The sequence below is a fragment of the Bactrocera oleae genome, chromosome 3 (genome assembly GCF_042242935.1).
Source record: "Bactrocera oleae isolate idBacOlea1 chromosome 3, idBacOlea1, whole genome shotgun sequence".
Taxonomy (NCBI): domain Eukaryota; kingdom Metazoa; phylum Arthropoda; class Insecta; order Diptera; family Tephritidae; genus Bactrocera; species Bactrocera oleae.
Window position 1 is genome coordinate 91,408,217 of NC_091537.1, and position 21,861 is coordinate 91,430,077.

General features: G+C 33.1%; 1 protein-coding gene across 1 annotated transcript in view; it reads right to left on the reverse strand.

The window, feature by feature from the left end:
- Nucleotides 1–7,871: 7,871 nt before the first annotated feature.
- Nucleotides 7,872–21,861, reverse strand: part of LOC106626542 (uncharacterized) — a 120,729-nt gene continuing 106,739 nt past the window's right edge. Inside the window, exons 5-6 of the mRNA XM_036359982.2 lie at nt 9,084–9,761; nt 7,872–9,011 (exon numbers count right to left, since the gene is read on the reverse strand). Of these exons, the coding sequence (XP_036215875.2) occupies nt 7,872–9,011; nt 9,084–9,623 (1,680 nt within the window). The 5' untranslated portion in view covers nt 9,624–9,761. The remainder of the gene's footprint in view (nt 9,012–9,083; nt 9,762–21,861) is intronic.

The following is a 21,861-nucleotide window of genomic DNA, read 5'->3' on the forward strand; positions in this document are numbered from 1 at the left end:
TAAAATTCTAAAAAAAAAACGTAAAATGTGTATGCTGTGGTTAAGATTTAAAATGATTAAATTATAAAAAAAAGTTATGCTTGCTATCAAATTATAGGTTGAGTGTTATAGCTTTGCTTTTGCGGTACAGCTTTTACCTCCGACGCCAAGGGAATTGATAATGGCGGATGAACAGTAAACGGACATTTCTTGCAACCTTTACAGCTTGTAGCATATTTATCACACATTTTAAATGACATACAAATATACAACCTTATACGTGTGTTTATGTCTCTAGAGCTAAGAAAACACGTTCTTACATAAAATGTGCTGACACACAATTACTGAAGCTTACAGACTTCTGCGCTGTCATATCGAGTTGATGCCACAGGAAGCAGCCTTCGTGTCTTCCTGATGTTTTCCTATTTATATTTATGACCTGTTACATCGTTAACATTAAAAGAAGAAAATAAAAAGAATGGAAGAAAGAGAAAAGTCGTTTGTGCTGTTATTTTTATCTGAACATATTTTTCACTTCCACACTTAAGTTGATGATTGCGTGGCGCAAACAACCACCTGATGCTTCGTGCCGTCTGACAAATGTTATCAAAGTAATAATTTAGCGCCGGTAATTTAGCGGATATTTGCAATGGCTCTTATCATAACGGTTGTGTAAGTGGCATTCAATTTCACATAGATGTAACAAGACGCTTAGAAGCTCGTAAAATGAGAGCTTCGGTTACAAAAATGTTTGTAGATTGAAAGTTACGAAAATTATGATAAATCTTTGCATAAAAAGTTTGAAAATTTTTAAAAATGTAAAGTGAGTACACAGGGGGATAAATGTGTAATAAATGATGGATGGATTTTGTTAAGGTAAAATATAACGGTGGTAAAAAGAGCAAAAAACCTTAGGCTAAGCGTATAGCGGAGTGCAGCGCTAATAAACTTTAAGAAGACAATGTGTGATAGATTGTATATATATGCTATTTGCTGACATTTTTCACTTCACTTGGAAATAATAAATAAGGTTTGGCGTTTTATTATGACAAAACAGAATGAAAAGCTGCTTGTGCCGAAGCTTAAAGACTTTACGCTCAATAATTTCTGATATACAATACTTTATAGAATTATATTGTAAGTATTACTGAACAAATTTAAACGATTGACAAAAAATCACATTTTCATGTATTTTAATATTTATTTGTTGTATGCAAATCATTTAAATCGTCTTCGAAATAGGCTCCTGAGCAAATAAAAGCATGCCAAAATTTTTAACAAATTTTACTTACACTCATTATAAGCCTCAGCTAGTATGGTCTTCAGTGCCTCAAGCGATTTTTGATTTTTACTCCTTCGAATCAGTTTTGGAGCGTCATTCGCTAGATTATTGATAAATATTGTTTCGACGTCATATTCACAAACCCACGCCTTATCACGAGTAATAATGCGTTTAATGAATATAGGATCCTTAGCTACGTTGTCATGGTACTGTACTATTCTGGTAGGATTTAGCAATGACACGCTTCATACATAAAACTTTAACCAAAATGATTTGAGTCGATCCATAACAGATGCTCACAGCATAATTTTCAAACACACACTATTGACATATAGAGATTAAACTTCGCACGAACATAAAAAATGGTTTATGATTTATCCATTCGGTTTATGCGCGTACTTGAAAAGGACCAGTTTGGGTCAAATTTGATCATATAGTATTTAGTCACCCACTTTTGACCAATAAAAAATAGATTTAGAGTTTTAGTAATTCATATTTTATTCGCAGCAAAAATGAAGTAAGCTTAGAAGCAGCTTTTTGTAAGCTTCATACACTTAACGGTATTAGGTTTGCTTATATATTCGATAGGCGCGCAGTTTTAAAAAGCCTTACACTTATTGGTTATATATTAAGTTTGTTGTATAATCAATGCGAATCGGCACACTTTCTAGTCGCATGTGCTAAATTTTGTAACGTTTGAGCTATCTGCTAACAGCTTATATAATTATAAGTTAATTGTAATTGATTATGTAGCAATCTTATATTATTATATATTATTTATAGTTGATTATGTATCGTTCTGTATAATAAATATATCTAAATAAACTAACTAGTTAGTAAATTATGTATCTTAGTTACATTACTATGATTTTTAAGCTTACATAATTAACCAAATTAAAATACACTAAACATTGTTAATTTATAAAAAAACGTTATTAGACAATACTTGTTATAAGAAAAATATTTACATACATATATATTTTATTATGCAATTTAATTGATCATATTTTTACATTTAATAAAGTTTTACGACTATTTGTAGCAATTTTATATATATACTAAAATTTGTCTGTTAATTTACGCATTTTAAGCTAATTTGGTTTCAGAATTTGACGCTTTCTCTCCACGCGCATCGCGTGCGATGCCATCACATACAATTGTTTTTGTAACGATAACTTTTAATATTTCCATAATTTTGCTAGCTAACTGAAATATATGTTATATTATTTCTTATTATTTATTAATTTGTTATTAGAATTGCAGAGCATTTGTGTTTACTCTCCACACTAGTGCTACTTCTGGAGGTATTCAATATATAAGGTTCAATCAAAATACCATTTTTACCGTTACATATAATTAAACAAGTAATTTACAAGTAATTTTACATATCTTCCGCAGCATAGTTGCAGGTTTTCGTTAATTAAACATACATAAAATATACATGCAATTGGGTTGTTTGCTTTATGCATAACCTCAAGTGAGCAATTTTATTTTGAATTTTGCTACAATTTCAAATATTTTTGGTTTAGAATTAATTTTTAATTAACAACTTTAGCTAACACTATCAAATTATATATGTGTTGGAATTTTTATTACAATCAGCGTTGCAAATAATGCATTAAAAATAATGCATCCCAAATACGCGATTGAAATATAAAAATTTGAATTCCAACTTTTATTTATTTTTTTTTTTTATTTAAATTTTTTATCCCAACTACCGGATTGAAAAAGAAAAAATATAAACATTTCAATATTAAGCATATAATTTTGAATTAAAAAAATAATTTGCTTTGGAATTAACACATTTTCGAATTCATTCAAATCTTCAATTCTTAATTCCAAACATCTTGGATTAGAAATTGAAAATGAAATTTTTAATTTCAAACATCTTAAAAATGAAAATCGAATTTTTATTCCCAACATTTTTGGATTAAAAAAAATTATTTTTTAAACGCAAATTTTTGATTAAAAAATTCGCAACCCTGATTACAATAAATTTCTGCATTTCTCTTCATTAATTTCTCAAAGTATTATTGATGTATCGGAGGCATGCAGAATCAAAAAGTTGATGTTATAATACTTACTAAAAATTTCGTAGTAAAAAAAAAGGTTATTATTCTATTAGAGTGTATAAACTTTGAATTTTAGTACATTTGCTTAACAGTTCCTTATACATACAGATATATTCAAGAGGTTTAAACATAAACAGTAATATTTTTTTAAGTGATATTATATTACAAATTTTATTTCCACACATAGACCACAGCAGAAGCATTTGATTTAAGCAAAAAGTGAAAGAAATTTTAGTGGGGTGAAAAACCTTTGGAAAAGGAGGATAAAATAAAAAAAAAATTATATGAAAAATAATTTACTGGCGATCTGAGTTCATGAGGTTTAATTTTAAAGAGTTAAAAACGGTTAGTCTCGATTGCTAGAAAAAATACGAGTTCTATTAAAAAAAGTTATATTGCAAATCACAATACCTCAAAAAATATGTGAATAATTTCATATTTTTATGTCGTAGAAAATTTTGTTTCTTTAACGAAATTCGCTGAAAACTCACCTTCTTTTGTACTAAATACATTTTATTAATTTACTTAATAATAGCAATTTTTTCCATATTTTGATTTAATATAAAAAAACTTTAATTTTCATTAAAAAATTCTCATGTCAAAATGTCAGATTTTTTCGAAAGGTCAGTAAAATTTATGTTTGTTGAAATCTTTACTTTCTGCTGATATATAATGTATATACATTACTATGTCAAACTTTCTTAAAAAATTCCCAAAAGACACCACTTCCTCTTTCCAACCTTAGATCGCCCGTAAATTATTTTTCCTTTCATTTTTTTATTTTATTTTTCTTTTGCAATGAGTTTCATTCTACTCTGACTTTTTGCTTTCAAAACTTATCTACCCTAGGTCTATAAAAATATGACATTCACTTTGGGTTTGGGCGTCTTTCTATTCATATTAATTGTTAGCGTTTCAGGTAATTTGAGTAATTTAATTTTTAAGTTCACACCATTTTTATTGTGTTATTGTAACAGAGCCTTTGTATGGTGAAAAGTCATCAACAATGTTATTTTAAAAATATGTATGCTTTTGTAAATATTTGTGTATTTCTTTATGCTCATTTTTGTGGAATAATGTGCTTTACACGGCTTTCTTTTACTATAGGAGTGGTGCTACCAGGCGTATGAGTGACCTTTGTTGAATAAGTATTATCAACAATTATTTTTTGTTTCAAAAATTGCAGAAAATATATATGTAGACAATATGTAGATGTAATTCTTTGATTTTTTGAGAAGCTACACAAGGTTTCTTAGAGATACACTTTCTACAATAAATTTGCACATAGAAATTGAAACTCACAGTTGTTCAGATACGCGGTTGCTTAATATACAGGCATGCACTTACAACTATTTTACAACGTCATCAGTAGCCAGACATGTTAAACTATAATTTTAACCGTTTAATCTTCCACATTAACACGTTAATATAGTGTTTGTATTTAGTTTTTTATAAACATTTAACATTAATAATTACTGATGATTAGCCTTTAAGAAATTATATTTAATAAATACGTATATCCCTCATTAGTATAAACGTATGTATGTAACAGATATATATAAATTTTATATATTCTTCTTCTTCTAATTTTCGAAGAATTACAAATATTTTTATTCGAACTGCAATTTTTTTACTTCACAATTTTGCTAACTACTTTATTTCAATATTCAAGGTACACACGACATTTTCTCTTCAATAAAGTTGATTAAGAAACATGTTCTGTAATCACTTTATGAAAGATGCAAAACAGTTTGTTTATCAAAAACAACAAAATCACATAAAATTTAAATAAAATTCTTATTCGAACACTAAACATTTTTGTCTAAATAATTTTCTTTTAATACTTATGTGTATATTTACAGTGTAGTATAAGTGCCGCGTCTCGCGCTTAAATAAATTAAATTTTATGATGTTCTTAGATATGTTCAAATGCTATTGAAAAATACTTTTTTTTTGTGTATAAAGAGAGTTAAGCAATAAATCAATTTAGATTTGTGTGTCAGTGTTAGTACAATAAAACCAAATTCAGTCTCAGAAGAGTCAAGTATAGCTCGATGAAGTAGGAGTGTCTATAAATTCTCGTTAGGTACATTGGTAAATATAATTCTAATATAAAATTTAAAGAGTCTGATTTACAACAGCTTTATTTCTAGTAACAATTATAATATATATAACATTTTATACGAGTAATGTAAAAAAACTAGTTATTAACACTAACTATATATTATGTATGGAAAAGCTGTTTCTTAGCTAAACTTATTTATATCGGAAATATTACAATTATTGGTGTATATATACGTATCATAATTTAAATTGACTCCTTTATTATGTGCTGCAAAGAAAATTGAAAAGTATTGCTACAAAGCAATATTTGATTCATTAACTGATTGATTATCCAAAAGTTAAGGTTACTGTAAAGCGAGGACTCAGCGCACAAGAAAGCGCGACAAACAATAAAAAATTTGTACTAAGCATATTTATTTAATTTTTAATTAACAAAGATAGTTTAGATAGATAGTTCCACTATATTTAGCTCGCATCATTTTATAACATTTATACTTCAACTTTTAATAGTTGTCCAAAAGGCTTAAGACATCTGTTTCGTGCATGAAGTTTGAATTAATTTCGTCATATCAAATTTAGAGTCATTTTATTCGTCATATTAAAACATAAAACCAAACAAGAAAAAACTTAACTACGATCAAATTGAAGCTATAATACCTTTGACAGGTGCTTTTTTTTATAGCACAAAAGGGTATTAAAATATTTTTATTTTGATTTTGTGCGGTCAGTGTGTATGTTGTAGTGGTCCGATTTACACAATATCTTCGGAGATTATAGGCGGCTTTGGACAATAATGCGTTTCAAATTTCGTGAATATATATATTTGTCAAATAAAAAAGTTTGCCATACAAGAATTTGACTTTAACTGCTCAATTTGTTTGACAGCTAATGCTTATAGTGATCCGATATAGCCAATATGTTTGAATATTATAGCGCTGTTTTGCACAATAATGAATGTCTAATTTCGTTAAGGTAACTTGTCTAATGAAAAATTTGTCCATACAATAACTTGATTTCGATCTTTCAGTTTGTACAACGGTTTCGACAAATGAGTAGCTTCTTGGGAAACAAAGATCGTGTGCAAAATTTTAGATGCATATCTTAAAAATTGAGTTAATTGTTTGCATAAATAACCTGTTCAGGGTTCAGGTTTATTAAACATTTTGATTCCAATAAATTGTATTTCAAATCTTATCAATACTTAATTATATCGAAAATTCGCACATGTCTTTTTAAACCTGTAAGCTTTCAGCAGTGTAATCCTTATTTATGTAGTTGGAGTCGCTGTTTTCGATAAAGGTCATAGCACGATATGATAAATTTGAAATCTAGTTAAACCAAATGTGTTACGAAGTATTCGGATGTGTGTAAGATCAATTAAAAAAAATTCGGCAAAATATTTTGAATTTCAACTTACTTAACAAAATTCCTAAAGTTACTTTTCAACTATGTATATATATTTATAAATATACATATATCTTAAAAGAAGTTGTCATATAATAAAAACTTACATATTAATGACGATGCGTCTTATCTTGAAGCATTTATGATGTTTGCACAATTTTGACAAGCACGAATTTGAAGTTGAAAAAATTGTATGCGAAATTTTTCACACACAATTGTAACGCTATAGCGTTGTCAAACAGCCGATTCTAATAAACAAAATAATACAAAAAAGAAAAACGAAATTTTATATTTTTAAAATATTAAATTTATTAGAAAATTAAAATAATTCTAGCATAAACTAATTAAAAATACATGCATAAAGATCACTGGAATTCTCTAGATCTGCAGCAAAATAAGTATATATGTATGCAGTTGTCGTTGAATAAATGCGCTTGCAGCTTAACTAGCAAAATAAATGCAAACTTAAGAATAACACAGTAAATATACGCTAAAAACTAGTTAGTGTAGTTGAAAAATCAGGAAACATATGTTACAAAAGCCAAATGATTGAAAAGCTAATTATAAAGTGAGTACAAAAAATAAATCAGTGCCAATGTCGAGGAGAGAGCTGAGTGCTGAGAGGAATAGAGCGAAGTTCGGCTTGTTCACTTTTTATCACAATTACGTATGAAAAATTTCTTTATCTGCTAGAAACCGCTACGCCCGCCGCCACTGCGGCCCGAGCCAGCCGCACCACCGCCGCTTGAGCCGAATGCGCTTTGCGGCACGAGTATGCGGGGCAAAGTCAACGAACGTTTGGGTATGCAATGCTTGAGTGGCGAAAATGGTTGCGAACGCAATTGCTCTTCGGAAGTGCTCAGCTTGCAATCGATTTCTGTGGGTTCCGCCACTGTGCCGGTAGTAGGCGCTGGGATTTCCTGCTGTGGTTGCGCCACCATTTTCATGCAATCACACTCTTCTTCTTCTTCTACTGCATAGTCGTCCATGTCGGCATCAAAGGAAGCAATCGGCGCCGTAGCTGCAATAACGGCGAGCGTAGCGGTGGAACCACCAAATGATGGCCATTGTCACGCGTATGACTGTGCGGTCTGTGGCATAAGACCGTGTGTGTAGGGAGAAACGCCAACACCACTGGCGCCATGTGCATCGAGTCCATTGCCGGTACTGCCACCACGCTCTACAAGATTTTTGAGACGGCCACGTAATTCTTCCAGACTCTTCGACTTGGCCTTGTTGATCCGTTTATATTTAACATCTTTGGGTTTGGTCACCGAGCGATGGTTGGACATGACGCGATTGTAGTTCGTTACTTGCGATTTAACGCCAGTCGAACTGCCATCGACATCAGCACCCGCCAAAGCGTTGACCCTTTCGGTAGTCGGTGTGGCAGCCGTGGTGCGCAGCTGCGGCACCATGACACTGTATGCCGTGTAGCCGTCCTTCGTCGGTGACTCTAGCGGTTTAGAAATGCTGAGTTGTCGTTGCGGTGATGGTGGTGTGATGCGTATGTTCTCTTTGGTACGCTCCATTTCAGTGCCGTTAGTTTGATGTAATGTGGGATGTGTCGAAGGTGCGTGAGCCGGTGCATGGGAAGAGTTGCTATCTATTTGGCCCTCCGTTGAGCTTGAACTCAGCGCCTTTTCCGAGCGAGTACGGAATTTATCACGTTTCTCTGCTACATCAGAGGTTGGCTCTGGATCCTCCTCTACCGAGTAGACAGTCTCCAATATTTCTGGCCGTCGTAGAAAGCAATTGTTGCGCCGCACGCCACTGTACTTATTCAAATTCGTCTCGATGGCATCGGAGATGGAGCGCACTATGGTTATACCATCGCTACCACACTGTGCTGCATTAGAGCCGAAGCCACCACCTGAACCACCGCCGCTGCTGCGTCGCCTAGCGCCAAATGGCATATTACTGCTATCTGAGTCGATATCTTCCAGCACCACCGCCGAGTCGGAGTCATTAAGTGAATCCAGCTCCGTGGTGAAGTTCGCCTCAATAGCATCCAAGCCGTGATCGGACAGTCGATTCGACAACGTATCGATAATCTTCTGCTGTCGCTGTATGGTGATCTCGCGATGGCTGAGCAGGCTCGCAATCTGCTTTTGTTTACGTTTCAAACGCGACTCCAACAGGAGAAGTTGTGAGGTCAGCGTGCTCATCTGATCCGACTTCTCCTTCTGGTAGCGGTAGTGCTGCTGTATCTGTGGAACAAAAGAATGCATTTCATTAATGTCATTGCAGACCAAAAGTTATAAAAGCACAATGTGCGTCACCTGTAGCGCATATGCTTTCCGCCATTTCATTATGTGCTCCGCTTGATAGCGCACCTTCGTACGCAACTCCTCGATCATGAGTCGCGCCGTGTGCAGGTCCTTCGGATTCTGATTCATCATATTCAAGCGCAGATTGCTAGTGTGCGTGCTCACCGGTATGGGTGGCCAGTGGAATTCCACCTGTGGCGGTTGATTTGCGTCATTTGGTAATGAGCCCCGTGGTTTTGGTGTTAGCGGTTTGCTGGTCGCGTCACTGATAGCTGCGGCCAGAATGCCAACACCGCCGCCACTCATGCTGCTATTGCTGCCGCTATTGCTGCCACCGCCTCCCATTTGGCTGGCTATGTTGTTCGTATTGCTACTGTTATTGTTATTGTTGGCGGTTGCCATTGCAGTCACAGCCATCGTGGGTGGTATCGCGGCGGCTGCCGTTACAGTTGCTGATGCGGTTGTGTGTTGCGGTTGAGTGGGTTGCTTCTGCACGCTGCATGCCATTGTTATAGTTTTAGCAAGTTGCGTTGCACGTTGCGTTGCATACATTTAGGCGCGTGCTTTATTTAACTTTACTTTGTTGCTTTGTCAGCCGTTGATTGGTTGTTCGCGGAAATTCGTCGCTTGTGGGTGTATATGTGGAGTAGCGCTACGCAAATATTGGCTGCGTGATTGACATGAGTGATGCTGAAATGAAAAATGCAAAAAAAGCTTTTAGAAATTGTTGAAGATAAGAGAAGGCAGTGGGAATGACAGGGTTTCATGTAATTTCGTTTAAGTTGCCTCTTCTGTACACATATTTGTTTGTGCAAAAGTTTGACGTCTATTTTAATTTGAAAAAATAAACGATGTAAGAAATTAACTATCCTAATTCAAGGCGAAATCGACTTTTCTTTCTGAATTTTTTAGGTTTATCGAACGTACATATATTTCAGAGTATTCAAGAAAAAGAGAGAGTATTATACAGTTTCGAAGTTATGAGCGTATTTGTAAGTATGTTTTAACTTAGTGTAATCGGCTGCCAAAGTTTTAAACGCGATTTTATTTATATATCTTGTTTTCAGAGCCGATGAGGAAAATTTCTTCGAAACGCCTGTACCGATCGTTTTCAAATTTTCACACCACGAACTTCTTAGATATGTTTGTCAGACAATGAACGAAGCAATAATATTATTCATAATAATTTCGATTTTTTAAGTCATTCTGAGCTGTAAATTTGTTCATAACGATAATTAGTGTTTGCGAAATTTTTGTCAAAAATCAATATTTTGACCAGTTTTTCGATCATTGACTGTACTTAACTATTGTAATAGTAATTTTTTTTAGGTTTCCTGTAGATCGGCTATAGGATCAAGGAAATCAAAATTTTTCAAAATGAATCACCGATTATGACTGTACTTTAAGTTCTATAAATATAGCGTATTTTTACGCTAATTTTGGGTAATTAAATAAAAAAAAAACGACTTTTTCAATTGTTTAAAAATTAACAGTCACTTTAAGAATACACAGTAAAATTTTTTAAGAAATAAATGAAATATTGTTCGCGTCCTTCACTGGGTCTTCTCCATGGATCAAACCGTAATTTATCTCTAGAAGATTGTGTCCATAAAATAAAAAAGTAACAAAAATTGACAAAATGGCGGCGAGTTTAGTGGTTTTTGGCCAGCCAGGACCTTGTATGGAGAACTGTATACAGAATAAGCAGAAAAAATTGCATGCTGATCGAACCATTTGTCTTCAAGCAATCACAGCAAATGTGAAAAATGTTGCTTTGAGAAAAACGCGTTCAAAGATAAATTGGTTGAGCTGATTAAACTAAGCGGCTACACTTTAGAAGACTGTAACTCAAAAACACTTTGTAATGTCGATTTAAGATTTAAGTATGCTATTTTTAAGGTATATATCTAAAAACTGGTCTCAGGTATCGAAACATAGTCAAAAGTGGGCTTGACACACACTATTTAATTGCAAATTCTTGAATATAAATTGGAATAAGAGAAATTATTGATTTGACAGCAGTATTTATTTTTCTATAGCTAGCTATTTTTAAGTATTTATATGTGTATCTAAATATGTGCTTAGTACAACCGTTATGTTGTAGCTTCTACTTTGAATTCAAGGTACACATGCGAAATTTGCGCTATTTCCTCTGTTCTCTAATGACAATCTTTGACATGTGAACGCGTAAGTCCTACGACCCAAACTTCCTTCAAATGTTGCTGTCAGCAAACGACTATGTTAACTCTCATTCACACGTTGTAAGAGCGAAATTGATTTTTGCTTCTCCAGTGCAAAGCAGAGCACTCCACAAAGTCCTAGGCACTAACTTCATGGCCATGGCAAACCGATACGTCCACATGTCAATTTGTGTTTCTGTGTGTGTGTATGCTGGTGCAAATCATTGAATTAAGTCCGGGTGGTATGGACGCCTGTGGCGGAAATAGCAATCAAATCACAGCGACAATTCGCTTGGGAATCGGTTTGTACGTAATTAAATAAATTGGGTATTGCCATCGTTTGAGAAGTACACCGTTAAACATACGGACGTATGTAAAAAGTGTCAACGTATGCGGAAATTGAACATATGGATCGAAGTGCATAGAAAATTCGGTGGCGGTGTCAAAGCAAATAAGATTTATAAGCTTTGGTGCTCTAATGGTATGGGAAATGTGTATGGGTGTATGCAGAATCTGTTCGTAAATTAGGGAGCTTAATAATATATATCACTAAAAATAGTTTATTTTTGCATTTTTCGATGTTCGCTTTAATTTTAAAGATAATTTAATAAAATAAATAAACCGGACTCAAAAAATATTGCCACTATGTGGGTAAGCAAATATTGCGATTACGTATTTATGCCTTAGTTGTTATATTTATTTCTAAGCGGCAAGCAAAAATTACATATCAACGAACTAATTACATAAAATCAAGCCAAAACTGATTTGGCATACTAAACAACAGCTAAAAAAATAAAATTAAAATCAGCGTAGCGAAAAACAAATATTTCATAAGCAAAATTTTGCAAACTTTCATCCAATAATTAAATATTATAATTGAATATAACATTTATGTGAGTGCCACCGGCATTCTAATAAGTCACCACACACACTTAAATACATTAATGTCCATGTAGTGGTGTACAGCTAATTTTGAACTTTAATATCGCTTTCACCGACCAGCAATTGAACCACAAAAATGCTTTGGTTTCACAGCCTCGCGCTAATCAGTACATAAATGCATATTTTCGTGGCATTTACCGCTTGTTAGTAGCTACCCAAAGCAGCCATAGCCGAAATTCCTGCCGTTATCGGATCGCCTTTCATACGTATATGACACAGTAGCTTTGCAATGATTCGAATTGCAGGAATTTATATTGGCGCCGTAATTGCGTTTATTTGATTGCGTATATTAAGCAATTTGCACATGCAAACATACTCACACAGCTGTTCCTATTTAAAAGCGTTGCATATTAATGGGCGCACAAGCCATGGCAGACTGCAGCAGCGGGCTCCGTAACAGAGCAGATAATTGAATGAGCGCATAAATTATATCAAATTAAACGGATTTGTATGATAACGGCTATTTTGGAAAATAAGCATGAAGTATATAGGATTATATGTATTTTGCAACGGTTCTCATACAATTTTTAATAAAGCTTCATATTGTTTATATTTTTATGAATACCAAAAATTTTTGAAATTTTCAAAAGAAATATTTATGAAACATGGTGCGAGTACACTATCCGGGAATTTATTATTTTCGTTATTTACTGAACATACCTCGTACAACTTGAAATAACATCTGATTGATTTGGATATAGATGATAGTCCATTTAAACTGCGCGCGCAAACCAAATCGAAAAAAAAATTTCTTAGATTGGGACAACCTTCTTTTGTTCGTGTGAAGTTTGATCTCCATATGTCAATTAGTGTGTGGTTGGTAGCTGGTCTGGCGATTTCTACCGTGGAACAACGAGCTTGTTTGAAATTTTGTGATTCCAATAGAATCACGCCTTTAGGAATTGTTAAAAATGTTGCAGAAATGTTACAAACATTTTAGGAGCACAAATCATTCGGCGCAGGTATTAATATTTTGTTGAAAACTTCACCTTAAAGGTACATAGTGCTTAACACAGGTGGCGGTCTACACTGCAAGTTGGCATATTAATTTTTCTGTCTTCAAACAGCACAGACGATATATTTTCGCTTTGTCGCTTTAGAGCTTATCCACTTTGATCTTCATAAAAGTAAAAACCAATAATAATATTTGTTGACAAAAGGTTCCATATAGGTCTCTTAGGTAAATGAAACGGAAATGTTTGAAAAATTTAACAAATGCAAAAACTGCCAGCATATCATAAAGATATACTACATATGGACAACATTTTAGATAGCAGTAGAAAAGTTTTCAAATTTAATTATATTTTTTTCTCTACTTTTTTCTTTTTTCATATTTACGTGCAGACTACAAGTATATTATCATATATGTATATATTCTAGGAAAACGTTCAGGTGAAGTCAGGCAAGAAGAAAGGCTAAAAAATAATTCGCATTCTAAAATAAAAGAAACCGCATATTTCATTAAATTTTTAACAAAATACACTGAATGAGCTTCAACATATTTTCCCGCATATAGTATATGTACTTGTATATGTATATTTCTACATATTTTTGCTTAAAATGGCACATATTGGACTGGCAACAAATACAATACAAAAACAATTCGGAATAAAATAACAATGCAAACGCTATCAGCTGCTTGATAACAACGCATGTAAGTATTTTTTTTATAATGAAGATCAAAAACAAAAAAATCAACAGTACCCGCAACTAATGGAAAATGCTACAAATTCTTATGTGCAACAAATTTGTGCAATGCAATTTAACAACTCAACAAGTCAGCGCGAGTCAGTCACCAACAGCAGCAACCACAAATGCACATACATTGTCATATATACGCACAAACATACTCTTTTATACAGGGCACAAATGGTAAGAATAATATTAATGGCTTTAGTGAGTGGCAGTGGCATGATTGCATGACTGATGAGTGGCTAAGTTGCAATTAAAGATTGCATGATTCGTCCATTGCTGATGGGCAAAGGAACGCAGGTCAGCAGGGAATAAAAAGCAGCGCAGTGCGTTTATGTGCACACATGTATATATGCATTTATGTATGTATATATGTATGCATGTGTGGACGTTTGCTTGTAGAGGCGGAAGGGCGCTTTGATGTTCACGCTTTGGCAGAACGCTTTGTTATTAGCGCGTCAATTTTTTTTTTCAAATATATTTCAAGTAGTTGGATTTCCGTTTCCAATTGTTGCATGCCACACAAAACACATGCTGCATGTTCTGGTAATAAAAATAACAGATAATCACCAGCGGAAAGATGTAAAGTGGCGCGTCGATCATAGTGGTTACTCATGTGAAATACCCAAGTGCGTTGCTTGTTTCCTAGTATTAGAAGGTGCCGGACTTAATGCACAATTTCACGGGGTATTCTAGTTTAGAGGCATTAATGTCATGCAATTTTTGAAGTGTCGTAAAAATAAAGCAATTAATATCTTTACTACAATTTTCTTTTATTAGTTATTTATTAACTTTTTAAGAATACAGAATAAAAATAGATTAAAAATTTCAAAAATTAAATTGGCACGTGACCATACCTACGATTTCAACTTTGCGAGAAATCTTAAAACAAAAAAATATTTATTAATCTAGAATAATCTCTCTTATCTACGAAAAATTTGTAACAAAAAATTTTCACGAAATGGCAACTGCATAAAAAAAAATTGCTTACCACTTTTTTGGAGTTTTTCGAATTTTTAAAAAACAGTAAAGACAGTTCAAATTTGAAGACTTGGATAGTTTCAGACGTACACAGTTCTATAAAGAAGATTATCTACCTCGGTTTAGTAGTACCTGAGAAATCATGGATTTCATTTGGAAGAGAGTTTCGAGAAAATCGCGTTCGATTAATTTCGGCCGAACCAATTTGGATGCCGGGTCAACTAAATACTTATGCCTTCGAAAATAATTTTAATTTTGAAAAATCATTCTGTGGAAATTTTTTTGAAAAGGTAAACTTTAAAAACTCTGAGAATACCCCCTTTATTGCGTGTTTGCGAAACTAAAGCAAGTAATACCATTAATATGTATGGTGATAGAAGCAGTTTGGATTGCTATAAATCTAAAGAGAGATCATATCGTTATTTACTAGTGCCACTGCTAAGTCGAAGGACGGAACAAGATAAGCTTTGCAAGCGATTTTAAACCTCTAGTTTGAAAAGCACTTTAAGTATCAAAAATTTGTTTGTCCTCACTAAGATACCTATTCTTAGTAGGTTTCTATCTTGACTCTATAAATCCGAACCATAACATCTCAGTAGTTCTTTAACCCAAAATAGATTGATATGTGAAATTGTAAAGGTCTGAACATACTCAATGTTGGAATGGCTTATTTGTTTAAATTGAAAGCCCTGATATTAATCGAATAATATCAAGGCTTTTACTCATCTAGAATATGTTGGTGTTCTTGGAAAAGATCTACTACTTCCAGGTGCTCAGATACCTGCTTGAAGGTAGCAGAAAAAGCCTCAGTTGAACAATTTAATGAACAATAGTGATGAATAAATCGAATTTGTACTTATATATAATAGTTAAAGATGAAGTTTTACTATAAAATGCCAAGATTTTATAACCAAACTTTTTCGTAAAGCCTAGTCTTCGATTTCCTAACTCTTCTAACCTTACTTTCAGTCTCTTAAAAGTTGAAAATAGTACATCACCTCAAGCTCCCAAAATTACTGTTATTATCAGCACTTTTCTTTAATTTCGCTCAATGCTACACATTCACTCTCACTTTGCATAAAGTGTTTGACTCCATTTATCGAAAAAATAGATGAAAAAGAAAAAATCAACTAACTAAGCGACGCACTAAAGTTGCATGCAACAATCACTATGTGCCCAACCATTCATCATTTTAATTATGACAATTGAATTTACGTTGAGCCAAAGAAAAAATCACAACGCTGTACGACCGATGGCCAGCAGCAGAGCCATCGGTACTTGAATGCAACAACTCAACTTAAATCAAGTCAATTCCAAAGAATGACTGACAAACTGATTGTTTGAGTGATTTAGTAATGGACAGTCATGCATTTTTCATGCAACGATAGAAAAATGAATGGGTTGAACAACACAGACACATATACTTGTACACACACACAAATGCACTTGAGTTAATACGCTAGTTTATGTTGTTTTATTGCACAGTTTAATGGCGGTAGAGTGTTTTGTTTTACAACTCCCTTCCTTTTCAGTTTCATCTAGCCATTAACCGTCCTGACTGTTGTCTTTTCTGCTTCCGAAGTGCTACATATGAGTACTACATAGCGGCTGCCTAGGGCAAGAGCTGGTGGTCTGGTCTAGTGGGTTGTATGTAATTCATTAGCGTAATTGAGTTGTGTGAGGTACTTAAGTGCGCACGCACATACTGCCACCACTACAATTATATTTACTCAGCCGCGCAGGCGACTCTGAAACCCTTAGTAAGTGCTGAAGGTTGCTGGCTGGTAGTTGCTTGACAATAGCAGTTTCTACGAAAGCTTTTTTTGCATTTTTTGCATTTAGGTATAAATTAGGAATTATATCTTCTATTCTCATGGGCTTCACTCATAATATAATTCGAGTTGAAGTCTGCACATTTTCCGGCTAAAATGAGATTAATTCAAATTGAGTATAATTATTAAGTAATTATTTCTATAAAATTATAAATAATTAATATATTGGCTGATTGAGGCGAAGGCCGTAGAAGTTTGTGCTCAACGTTACTAATTTGCCGAAACACGAGTGGCGCGTGCGCGAATAAGTATTAATATTGAAATTTGGTAGTTTTAAAGATGGTTGGAGTGAGGTGAGATTCGAAATTTTGTTTTATAACATATTTATGGGTTCGCACTGAAATAGCAAGCTATCGCTCCAGCATCAAATTAAAATTAAGATCTCAATAGTGTAATTCTCCGACAAACTATTTTAGGTTTCAGCATGAGAAACTTCGCCAAGAGTAGCAATCTCACTTAACGCTGTCGACAAACAATTTATGCCAATACGTAGAACCTTACAACAACGACAGCTTACCCGGAAAATTTTCCAAAGTTAAAATGTTGCACTCTCCGCCCGTAAAGTTGTTCGTCGCCAGCGAGTTTGCATGCAATTTGTAATAATTTATGATCGTTAAAATGAAACTGAATAATTCAAAGCTATGCCTAAGCTTATGGTGAAACAACAAATGGCAAACGGAAAATGGAATAGAAAGAGAGAGCACAACAGAGAAAGTAAAGTGGCAATTCAAATGGCTTTGGCGGTCAACGAAAAACTGCTCGAGGGCCCACACTAAATAGTTTACACACTCTTCTATGTGTAAGTGTAAATGTACCAATCATACTTGTATGTAGGAGGGAGGATAAAAGTTGTTGTGTGCTCGTATATAAAGTGTTTGAGTTTTGTCACAGTATTTGTTTAACTTTTACGTGCTCACCTGGGCAACTTGCTGTCTTTTCGATTATGGCTGCGGCCTTAAATATTATTTAGTTCTGCTTATTTATAAGTTGAAGTTCAGTATTATGCAACAGAGCATAGAATAGTTGTATTGAGACTATATATGTATATATGTTTATGTATGTATTAGTTGAGTGTAAAATAGTTGTCATATAAGCATTGTTTCAAAGTCTTTTACACCCTTAGGAAATATCTAACTAGTGGTTTATTAAGTGTTCACACATATTCACTTGTTAACTCCAAATACTTGAATAAGCATGTTTATGCGTTAGTGTGTTCAATTGTTGTAACTTAATGTATTTCCGAAAATTAATTACTTTGGTTATTAAATAATTAATTTGTATCTACAAGTTGATATTATATTTCTTGACTATGTAAATTAATTACATATATTAAATATTTACTCAAATATTTGGCTGCTCCTACATTTACTATATACAATGTTTATTAAATTATTTTTCCAAATAGATACATACAGAGGTAGAATCTGAAAGTGGTCGCAATCAGAATTGAAACCGATAAAAATATTATTATTGGTTAGAAATTCTGACAACTAAGCAAATCTGTCTTGTAGTCCGCCTTATTTATTCATTTTTTGTGAAAAATCGAGATACTTTTACAAATTATATCTTGTCTACTCAAATAGTTTTAATTTAATACACATAACAGCGATTTCAGTAGTTTCAGCACGTTATAACAAATCATATTATATTATAGCACATCACATATTTTCTATATAAAAGATCTCATCTCATAACATGAACGTATATCACGTTTTATTACATTATTCTCGTGATATCACATGAATGCTATCTGTGATGTCACCTCGCATGATTTTATATCATAACCCACAACAATAACATAACATCTTTTCCACATATGATGTCACATCCCCTGATATTACATCAGATGATACTATATTGAATCACATGGTAAATAGGATATCTTATCACAGTATCCTATATCAAATAATATGATATATAGGACAATTTATGAAATCACATGATAATATAATACACCTTATATTTGGTCCTTATATAAGACATCTCACATCTCACATCGCATAGAGTATATAAGTCACATCACAGTACAAAAGACTTATTACCGCAGCGCATAAAATGTTGTTATTTTGAGCATCCCAACTATATGATGATATCGAGCTGTTTAGTAAATCAATAACTCTTAAAAAGGAAAGAAGATGGAGTGGAAGGAGTTCAATATGTCTCTTGAATTCATTAATCAATTTTAGAAAATAAAATACGGAGATTTCACACAGTATTTGGTATATATGTAATTAGTTGATATTATTTTACCTGTGCATATATTGTTTGTTGTTACGGTTTTTTTAGCAATTAAATTTATCATAATAAACCATTGTCTTTCGTACATATTGAAATACATCGTAAACTATCACAAAATATAATATTTATAACGTAAAAACATACATATACCCATTTTATGTTTAAACAAATGCTTACGGTATTCATGGCAACTGCCTATCCATTTGAACAATCATAGATTTATGTCCCTCAATCACAACACAATAAAAAGCACGTCATATATTATCATATCGACTTAAATAAAGTCACATAAATTTACGCATAGCTCTTCATAAAAGTCATACATAGAATTTATTACAACATGTAGAGCGGAAATGAAGACCAAATGCTACACAACTGTTAGCTCGACACCACAAAAACAACATTGCTAGGGGTAGCAAAAGTATTTTTACTTATCAATACCAAAATTAATAAAAATATGCAATCAAACACGCTGATACTTTATTATATTTTTTCATGTATAGTAATAGATATGATACATTAATATACAATACTTTTATATCTAGGTGTGACTCCTCTAAGTATTAATACCTATGTATGTATACATACATTTGTATTTACTAACAACTAGCGATTATGGCATAGCAAATATTCATTCAAGTAGGCGACAACTATTTGTGTATAATATATATAGTATTTACATTATATATTATATATACGTAGTAGTAATTCGTGTAACCTTATGTACGTTGAGTGATATTAAGATTTATTTGGAAAGGTGCTACACGTGGATGCGCAGCTCATAAGTATTCTGCAAACATTAGTATTTAGTAAACATCAATATTTCTCTAAGGAACAATACGGCAAATATGCTTGCGAAAAATTGGTTGAGTTGATATGTAGGTATAACATCCCTGTAATTAAAAATTGAACTAGTTAGAAAATCATCGAACTTATACCAGTGTTTGGAAAGCTGGTTCAGAAATATAACACAATTTCGTACAGGGCACTACATACAACCACCTGATGTTCTCAAAAGAAATACGAATGCTATGCACAAAACCTAAACTAAATTTTTAACTGAGACTATAAATTGAGCCAGTTAGTTATCAGTCGTTTTTCAACTAGTTTAAAATTGACATATTTTTGAACAATCCGACAACTGACAATTCGCAGGACATCAACACTTAAAAAATATCATTTGCTTTTAGTGAAAGAAGCCAGGCAACCAGAAAGTCTATAACGATGGAATTCGCTATAAGGATATTCACACAACATTACTAAGATATTCTCTAAATACTCCTGGGTTGATGGAAATTGTGCATTTCATACTAAAGTAAATATGTAAGCCTGTATGTGCATGCTCCTCAAATATTAACATCTTTCTACATTCGGACAAAATGTGTTCGATTATATTTTTCATAACGTCTTATAAAGATTATTTTGGAGAAAGGTTATGAAGTGCTGGCATTTGAAAAGAAAAGCAGAAAATGAAGAGAAAAGATAAAAATAAGGAAAATAATAACGTCCGAGAAGGTCTGAAAGAGAAAATAGAAAACAACATGATTCCTTGCTAAAAAATCTTAATGAAAGCAAAAACAAAGCTGGTGATAATTTGCATAGAAACAAACGATAAAAATAAATAAATACAGCAGTCAAGTTACGCCCCTGTAAAAATAGAATAGGGGTGTAGGCGGAAAGAAAATAAATTCACAGAATTGTGTGTTTAAAATGATGGCAGAAAAACATAAACTATTTTTGTATTCTCACAAGAATTGCAAGTAAAGCACATAGTGATGCTTTTTGCAGCTCAAAATATTGCTATTGCCGTAAAGATGTTGACATGAAAATGTTGTTAAGCGCTTATTTACCTACATATGTACCAGTGGCGATTCCACGGGGGGGGGGGTTTTGAGATTCACAACTGATATGTACATATGCACAATGTTAAGCTGACAGGAAAATATATTTCGAAGTAGTTACAGCAATATATTAATGTGTTGTGATACTTATAGACATATGTATGTGATGCTATATGTACCTGTACTCATATTTTTATTACTATTTTATTAGTTTTAATTTTTCTGCTTTCCTGTGAAAGTGAACTTCCCAAGAAATCATCGCAAAATCAACCGACCATTAATTATTTACAAATTACAGCGCAAGATGCAACCAACCACTAGTCGACGCACTTAACCTAAGTGTTGCAGCGTACATTAGATGAGTTTGCTGAGGCAACAAGAGAGAAAAACAAAACAAAATATAGAAGAAACAAGAAAAAATTGCTAACTTAAGCTATAATACCCTTCACAAATAAAAAAAGTTTCCATACAAAAACTTGATTTTGATAGCTCAGGTTGTATGTCAGCTATATGCTATAGTGGTACGATCTGTGAAATATATTCAGCGAATATTACGTTGCTTTGGACATTAATTTGTGCCGAATTTTGTGAAGATAACGCGTTAAATAAAAAATCCTTCCATAGAATGGATTGGATTTAGAACGATTAGTTTGTATGGCAGCTATACTTTATAAAGATCCGATCTGAACAATTTCTTCGTATATCGTAGCGTTGATCGTTTAACAACTCTATAAAATATATATTTTTTTATAGAGATTTCCTGTTGGGTTTTACAAACTTCGTGGCAAACTTATTATACAATGTTCAGGATATAAAAAAATAAGAACGTACAACGATGCACATCCCAGTAGCGCTTGCCACAAAATGTTGCATGTAATCGCTTTAGTGTCCAGTCAAGCCAGCAAGAGAGCCAACTTAATGCCAGGATGGCTCAGTGCTGATTGTTGCTCTTAAATAGAGCTGCAATCGCCACAAATGATTCAAATGTTGCAAAAGTGTTGTTGCTAAATACGGCAGCCAAGCACACAGTAGTGATGATGGCACTTTTTTATTGCACTATTATTATTTTATTAACACTTTTGAA